Genomic DNA, 8,981 nt, shown 5'->3' on the forward strand with positions numbered 1-8,981 from the left:
TAATAATTATTGAAAACAGTGCGGAATTTCATGTTCCTAGCTATATAAATGGAGGAGTTATAACGAAAAATTTTATATCTGAACAATCAGTTGTATGGGAGCTATAGGTTATAGTGACCCGATATTTTTAATTTTCACTGTAAGTTTTCTGTTGATAATTATTGAAAACAGTGCGGAATTTCCTGTTCCCAGCTATATAAATGGAGGAGTTATAACGAAAAATTTTATATCTGAACAATCAGTTGTATGGGAGCTATAGGTTATAGTGAACCGATCTCTGTAATTTTCACTATAAGCATTCTGTTTATAATGGGTGCAAGTACTGCAAAATTTCATGTTCGTAGCTGCATAAATGGAGAAGTTATAACGAAAAATCTCATATCTGAACAATCAGTTGTATGGGAGCTATATGTTATAGTGGTCCGATTCTTCCGGTTCCGACAAATGATTAATACATTATAAAAATACACCCACCTACCAAATTTGATCAGGATATCTCGAAAACTGAGAGACTAGATTGCATACAAACAGACGGACAGACGGACATGGATAAATCAACTCAGCTCGACGTTCTGATCATATAAGTATACATTTTAATGGGTCTATTTCTTTTTGTTCTGGTACTTACAAACATCGAACCAAAGTTATAATACCATTTCATGCTCATGAAAGGTATAATGATAACGTCTCCTCCAATTCCAAAGGAGCAAAGTGTATTGAAATTTGCTAAAGTTACGGTAGTGTTCTTTAACATTGCGTGAAAGCATTGATTCATAGGTCGTAAACGCATCTGGCAACGCTATGGATTTTATTTCGTCTATGTGAGACCTCATGGTCAGCCAGCATAACCAAACCTAACCTTCGATTCTTACTGGAGTCTAGAGAAAAGAAGTCTGATGAGGAAGTAAGTCCAGAGCGAGTTACAGTTCGAAGATCATTTAGAGGTTGGAAAAGCCACTTGCTAGTAAAAAGTTACAAACAAAAGTTACGTGTTTTTATCCTTGGAATCGGAAAATGTAGTAAAAACATGTAAATATAATTTGAAAAAAATAAAAAAAGTAAAAAATGGACTTCCGGTCAGTTTAAGCCACTTCTGGCCGAAACAGGAAGTCGGTAATACCACCAAAAGATTGAGAATCCCCAATTTTTACGTACAATTTTTGCGGTTTTCAATAATAAACTAAGTATTCCCTCCATTTTAGAGGGCGTGTGGACGTGTGGTCTAGGACACTCTGTATATGTAAGTACATATGTACATATATACTATGTATGTATGTGTATATGAATATAAACGTCTTCCTTTGTTACTTGTTTTAATAGTAATCTAGAACTTATCCGCAAACCGCTGTTTACATTGAGGAGGCATTTCTGCCGCCAACCATCCAAGATTTCCGCTGCAATCGCCATATTGATTTTTCATTTTACTATAGTAAATATGATGATAGAGGAATGAAATAACTTCTCCATGGTACCTCAACTATGAAAATTGGTCAAGACTTGGTTTAGTAATTAAAATTCCTATGAAACTGCTTTGAAAGATTGCCCTGAAAAAATTGGATTGGACTTTTATCCAGAACTTGAAAAAAAAACAGAAACGAGATTTGAGCCAACTCACCAATGGAGGGATTTGTATGTATAACATTTGGAAAAGTTATCTTTACATTTATTGTTGCGAATGCTCAAACTTTTCGCATTATTTCTCAACAGAATATCTTTCTAATTTCTGCCTCACAAGCGCTCCAGGTAACGAATGATATAGAATCGAGGCAAAATATTTTCGTGAGCCATAAAAAAAATTTAATTTGATGATTCGCATGGGAAAGCAACAGCAAGAACTTGTGTTGTGAGGCATCCTAATGAACATTTGTGACTATATTTATTTATGATTATATTTTGGCAAGAATATAGATTAATTTGTCCAACGCGCAGACTGTCCCTGACCTAGTACTATATTGTATTCATGCAAAGCAAACGTACGAAAATCTCACATCAACATATGCACATACATATGTATGTATGTATGGTTCTACAAAATGCATGAGCATTCAAATGCAAGTGCAGACAATTTATGAAGAGAGATTTAAATTCTAACATACTTAAGTGTGCATGTATTTACATAAGTGGGATAGATGTTAGATATGTTAAGAATGCTTTTAAATGCATTTATTATAATCTCAATGTATTTACATATGGATGAACGTAAATAACTATGTTAAGCACTTCACAATGGCATGCATTTGCGTTTGCTTAAACTATGTTTATATTCATATTATATGCATGTATTCGTTTCTAGGTATGTACATATGTATGTATGTAAACATAATTGTTTTCATTCATCTCATAAGTATGCCTTTACTCACCTGTCTTCCATGCGTGGTCGTCGTCCCAGCAAAGCATAGACGGCACTCTGTTGACGCACCTCTTCCCAAGACTGATAATCACCATGACCGCTAGCTTCACTCGTCATTTTCATGCGATTCGTCCTCTGACGGCCAAGTGTCGTCTGTATACGCCCCAAAATGCCACGACTCCAGGCATCCACGGCTTGCAAGTAGATTAAGAAAATGAATAGAATCACACCGAAAAATATGACTTCAGGGCGTAGTACATAAAGGCGACATAGTTTCCAAATGTACGCCAATGGCGAATTGATGGACGAAAAGCCCACAGCGAATTTTGATAAAATCTTCATGTGGGAAACGTAAGCTTGATAGAAGACTTTATCCTCCAACTCGTCATCCATGTGTCGCAAAGGAAATTCACAACTTTATTATGTGTATGAGAAGGGATTAATGATGTGATTTATAGTTTATTCAAAGTTTATATACGCAGTTGGTACTGGTGTTTAGTACGTAGTCAAATGTTTTGTTGTATTTTGTTTACTTAATTTGCCCTTTAGTTCCAATTTTTGAAATCGATTGTTTTGTCTAGCAGAGAAGGATAATATTTATGTAGTTTAATCTATTGACTAGCCCAACGAAATTTGCAATGCAAATTACGTGGGGCTGCTGACACTGGAGTGGAGAAGATAACGTTGCGCGTATTAAGTAGCATACGTAATAAATAAACCAAACATGTGAAGGTCGAACGGTGTTCAAAATATAAGCGAATTGTTTATTGGTGTTTGTTAAAAAAAAAAAATTATTTAAGTCTAGCCGTTTTATATTACTTTCAGCGGTTTGATTTTAACTTTGTTGGTTGATGTATGATACTTGGTTTGTTTTTCAATATTGTTTTACTGTGTGCGACGCTAAACTGTGTTATATGAAATTGATATCTTAAAACCGCGCACCCAATGCGGTTGCCTTTATTAATCCTCGAACAAAAGTCGTGCTACTCATATTAATATCGAATAAAGTCAGGTGCATAGTATGCGTACAATTGCATACATATTTATATGCAAACAAGTTTTATATTCACTAATCCAAAGCGAATAACCACTACATACGTTGTATAAGTAGATTTAAAACCTATTTTTTGCTTCTGCTGTTATTTTTAGGGTTTATGTGTACTTCCCCCGTCACAAAAACCGTGACCATAAAATTAACATGGGACCCAAAGCACGTATTCACTATTTTCCCTACGCCAGGCAAGAACACATGCCACCGTTCATCAAACTCTTTGGCAAAGTAAAGATTATGGTTGATGATTTCGGCCGCAATTGGGGCCAACTGATGAATGGGTGATATTGTGGGTACAACAACTATTGCCAAGTTTTCTTTACATATTGTTGTTGCGAATGCTTTTGCTTTTCACGCTTTTCGCATTATTTCTCCACAGAAAATATTTCTGGTTTTCGCCACACACACACTGCTGTCGTCTTCCACCCAAAAATTCGAGTATATTTTATCTCGTTTTTATTTTTCACAAATGCCCGCCGCCGCCGGTGTCACTGTTGTTGCGTGCCAAAAAATCACAAATATGTATTCTCACTTCACTCCATAGTGCATTTTTCTTTGTTTTTGAATTTCTTTATTTAAAATGACGCACTGGTGTCCATATATTTTATTGATCAATTAAGACCAATAATATGAGGGGAAGTTCACTTTTATATGCACCAACTGCAGTGAATTTAATTGTTCGAAGATGGTTGAATTTTCTTGAAATTGCACAGGGTACATTGACGCCTGTGACACCAACGCACAAATTTTGTAGCACCGCTTCACTTCGAGTGGCCAATTTTTCTAGTTTTTACATACATACAAATTTTAAATTTTATAATTCCTTCGTTAGCCACACTTTATCCACTTGTTGACACTTGCAGAATTTATCGACGACTGAACAAAATACGAGCCCCAATTCGCCCACAAATAGCCCCAAAATAACAACAAAATTGGCGCAACAACAATGCGGAACGGTTGAGAATCGAAACAACAGCTGTGCGCAGCGTTGCCGGGTAAAGTTTAAGATGTGATATTTTGGTTAATTCGCCGGCTTTGATTTCGAGGGCATTGGGAGTCTTTAAAGAATTTTAAGACGGATATTTTAACCTGCCGTCCTCAATTGCTTGAAAATGTCGCTTGTGTTTTAAGGCCTCACCACATAGAAATTCTTTTCTGTGTCACAGGAATGCTTTTGTCTTTTTTTTTTTGCTTTTGACAACACCACTTGCCTAATGAGGCTAATTTGCCTCATTATGAACTAAATACGACAATGAATACACGCCATTATTTTAAAACGAATACCTGCGCGTACAAAGCGGTATATCTGGCAACGCCAATTTAGCGGAATATAAAGAACGTTGCAGAGTGAAATAGGGGGAATAAACAATAGAGGGAATAAACAATAGGGGGAATAAACGGCACTGAAAATCGGCACAGAGTGTCTATAATGTTACGATATAAATAAAGAGCAAAACTGCAAAGGTAAATAAACAAAAGTAAAATACTTCCAATTAAAATAGATTCAATAAAAAAAAAAAACAAAGACCGCGAAGACAATACATAATTACCCATCAAGCATTTCTGTAAATGTTTTTAAAAGTTACTTAAAGTATGCTTGCTATACTTATGTATAAATATATATACATATATAATAATAAGGGTATTTACAGTTTTTTAAAATGAACCTTTTATAAATGTCGAGAGCGAATATTTATAAATCACTTAATTTTAAACGTAAAATGCAAATGTTTACGACAAAACCTAGAAAAAATACTATTTTTTTTTTTTGATGTTCATAGATTGATTAGAGTAATTAGAAGCGATTGCATTTTTGTTTGCATGAACACTAATCAATTATGTACGCGTATGCATATGTACATACCTACATATATGTATTTATGTATGCACATAGTTTGTTTACCTGTTCATATGCACATTTATATCTATGTATTATTCACAAGTAAATATTAAATTAAACATATGACCATAACCATTTAATTTAATATTTCTTCAATGTTGATAGATAATATTCAATTTCTTCATTAAATATTCATCAACTAATAAAATTTGGCAAAACAATGGTGGTTTTCTGCACACACAATTCCACGAAATTTGAGCGTCGTAAGCTTGCGCATGAAATTGAACGACATCATAAAACACTGCTTAGGCGCTCGAATTTGAATGTGTTGTGTGGTGGATGCGCTAGAGACGCAGGATTATTTTCGCGTGTTGCATTTTTGCTGGTGATCAAATCCCAGTTGGAGAATTTTTTTTTTCCTTTCTATTTTATTAAAGTAATTAAATTTTCCTTTTTTTATTTTATCTTGACCTTTGGGGTATATTTTATAAATTAATTTGTATTTATAAAATATATGCATAAAAAATCCCATAAGAGGTCGGGCAGCGTAATATGCTTCGATGAAATTGTAGTTACGGAAAAATATTTCATAGCCACATACCTACATACATATATGTATTTGCGAAAAATTAATAAAAACTTCTTTGTAAATACTTTCTGTTTCAATTCATTTATTCAGTTGCATGTACATAATTTTTTCAATGATTTCGATTTTTTCTTTTTGCCAAATATATTTTTTTTTAAAGATAAATATACTAAAAAAGTACTAAAATTGGTCAAAAAACATTTTTAAACATGTACCTAAAAAATGAACAATCTATGGAATATGTAAAATATGCAAATGGTATTGGGCATCAATTAATCGGAATGATTTTTCATCAAATAATTCCGGTTCTAATTCGCTTTATCGCTCAAAACTTTAGTTTCTTATCATTATAATTGTTTTGCATATAAAAAAGCAAAAATTAAAAAAATAATTAAAAATTGGCAATATTAAGTAAAAATATCAGAATTCCGATTTACTACCCTGCAACACGGAGTATATCAATATACATGTTGCTAGACATTATTTTGTGCCGCTAACAGCGAATTTAACAGAATCCACCACCAAAAAATCTGCAAAAAGTGGATTCCGTGGTTAAAACCTTCTAAATCTGTTAAGTTCCGACACTCAATAGTTTCCATTTGTTGTTTGCATCTTCTCAATAATACATGTTCTCTGGAGGTGTCCTTTCGATTAAATTACCCTTTTTAAAATGTTTTATGAACGAAGAATGCTCGTTTTGTAAACTTTAGGTTTATTTTAGTAAACTTTAAAAAAACCTACTTTAAGTTTATTTTGCTTGTTGGGTATGTAAATTAAAAAAAAAAAGTTTAAAACAAATTAATTTCTTTCAATAAACTTAAAAATAATAATTAAATTAAACGCGGTTTGTCTTATTTAACAACTTCAACATATTGCGTGGCAAAAAATGGAAACACGCAAAAATGGAAATAAGGATAACCACATTACGGCAAAAATTAACACGTAGTTACATACAAACATACGCGCAAGTTAATAACTCTCCATTAAGTTAAGCTCCACCTTAGGTGTCAAATTTATTGGAGCATGGCCAGAGCAGAGAACTTAATTTGAATGCTTTGTATATATGTAATTTAAGTGAAATTAATGCCTTGTGCGTATATATGCATGTGTGTATGTAACATTACAGTGGACGCCAGGTATACGGAACTTTTAATATATTGAATTTCAGATTCATCAGAAATCATTAGAATATTGATATCTATGTTTACTCGCTCAATTCGAAACGATTTCTAGAGCAACCCATTTTAATCGTTGTTTGTGGTTGGAGAAACAACTTGCCGTGGAGCTGCTTCGCAACCTTCTACTTCGGGCTTCCATTGAGCCAATCCCCGGACTTATAGTACAGTCAATCTGGCTCTATTTTTAGATGTACCTGGAAAAAACTCCGCACACGATTAAAAGGGGACAATGCTGTTCAGAAAAATATCTTAATAAAAATTAGATGTCCAATCTATTAATTTGGTAGGAATATTGTTTTTTAAATGAAATACAAATTATTGCCAATTACCGCATCGCTGAAAAAAAAACAAGTGGTCGAAATTTATTAAAGCCTAAAAGGACTGCGTCACGGTTATATCAACAATTTTATAGTTTTTTGTACCTGTTACCAATTTTGAAAAAAACCCGAGTTTTTAGTGCCGATTAAAAATTTTGAGAAAAGCGGAGTGGTATACGACGTGCTTTTTAATACCGCTTACCAAATTCGAAAATTCCGAGTTCTTAGTAACATTAAAAATTGGTTATTCGCAAAGAAATTGCGATAAATAATTGTTTTCTAAATTAGGGAGTTTAAGTATAAAAAATTTCAGTACCGATACATATAGGTAATAAAAGAATATACATACATATATACATATGTTTAAAAATGGAAATACATATAATAATCGTGAAAAGTTGGCTCGATGAGCTGCATGGTCTCTGGAGAGTCGGCATTATCAGGTAACTATTGAAACAGCAAGCGAAAAAAAATAAAAGGGCNTCGATGAGCTGCATGGTCTCTGGAGAGTCGGCATTATCAGGTAACTATTGAAACAGCAAGCGAAAAAAAATAAAAGGGCTGAACTGCGACAGGATGCCTCCTGATGACGCCCCAACACCACCTACATGACGAGGCCCAGATGCTCCCAGTAAAGGAGCATAACATAATGCTCTGAAAGCAGTTCCTTGCTGGGAGCCACAGACGTGGCCATCCCAGCGGACAGCTGCTCGCGGAAGAGCCCTCGCCACGGCACGTCTGGAGGCATCTTTACGAACTGCCGGACGAACTCCAGAGGTTTATCAAACAACCTCTGGACCCGTCAACCTACCGACAGGCCCTGAACGGCATTCACAGGGAATCAGTCTCAAGTTATGTAGACTCCCGCCCTGTGAATGCTGTTCTAGGCACGCAACCACCGGACGTGGACGGGACAGAACTTTGTCTACCTCGGGAGACCCGCACTACAATAGCCCAACTTCGCTCTGGCTATTGCAGCAGGCTCAACTCCTACTTGAGCAGAATCAACGAGGATCTGCCCAATCAATGCCCGGCATGTGGAGAGTCGCCACATGACTCCCGGCACCTCTTCACATGCCCTGAGAACCCCACTCAGCTAACGCCTCTGTCCCTATGGACAGCCGCTGTGGAAGTAACACAATTCCTGGGCCTCCCCCTAGCTGAAATTGACGACAACGTTGATGGATGAACCGCCCCGAACTGGGCTTAGTAGCCGCTACAACAACAACAACAACAAAATAAAAGGGCTGTTCGGGATATTGTGGAAATGGTCTTGGATTTACATCCTAAACAGCACTAAAGTATTTTTGGAAAACGGCATTTTTAAAAAATGCTAAAACTTCGATTCGAATTTTGAAATCGGTTAAATCCCGCCCACTTCACATATTACAGCATTTAAAAAAATGGAAACTGCGATATTTTAATTAAAATTACAAAAGAGGTGGGTAGGGTACTGTGGCCAATGATAAAGTTCATTTATCACCATCACATCATTTATCACAGAGTCCGCAAATGCCTCGGAAGCATTGTCAGACTAGGCCGAGTATACTTTGAAGTGCCATCGAATTATAACTTAAGAAAGTTTTTTATACCCGAGCGCACTTGATCAGAAATGATCAGAATGAAAAAAGAAATCGATTAAGCCATGTCTGTCTGTCC

General features: G+C 35.3%; 1 protein-coding gene and 1 long non-coding RNA gene across 5 annotated transcripts; one reads left to right on the forward strand and one right to left on the reverse strand.

Annotated features, from left to right (window-relative positions):
• Window positions 1-2,310: 2,310 nt before the first annotated feature.
• On the reverse strand, window positions 2,311-4,307 carry LOC108380584 (uncharacterized). Of its 4 annotated transcripts, none has more exons than XM_017636969.1 (2): window positions 4,200-4,307; window positions 2,311-2,927 (listed from the first exon to the last, which is right to left on the reverse strand). In XM_017636969.1, the coding sequence occupies exon 2, from the start codon at window positions 2,741-2,743 to the stop codon at window positions 2,357-2,359; it is 387 nt and encodes a 128-aa protein (XP_017492458.1). In that variant the 5' UTR covers window positions 2,744-2,927; window positions 4,200-4,307; the 3' UTR covers window positions 2,311-2,356. The 4 variants fall into 4 exon arrangements, with proteins under 4 accessions (XP_017492458.1, XP_017492460.1, XP_017492461.1 ...); XM_017636971.1 differs by having other exon boundaries at window positions 4,145-4,304; XM_017636972.1 differs by lacking the exon at window positions 4,200-4,307 and adding an exon at window positions 3,725-4,135.
• Window positions 4,308-6,695: 2,388 nt separating this feature from the next.
• Window positions 6,696-7,330, forward strand: LOC108380585 (uncharacterized). Its single transcript, XR_001849574.1, has 3 exons — window positions 6,696-6,769; window positions 6,832-6,963; window positions 7,061-7,330. It is a non-coding gene; the product is annotated as an uncharacterized LOC108380585 (long non-coding RNA).
• Window positions 7,331-8,981: the final 1,651 nt, after the last annotated feature.

Source organism: Rhagoletis zephyria, unplaced genomic scaffold (genome assembly GCF_001687245.7).
Source record: "Rhagoletis zephyria isolate East Lansing unplaced genomic scaffold, Rhagoletis_zephyria_1.1 Rzeph_scaffold_19698, whole genome shotgun sequence".
NCBI classification, from domain to species: Eukaryota; Metazoa; Arthropoda; class Insecta; order Diptera; family Tephritidae; genus Rhagoletis; species Rhagoletis zephyria.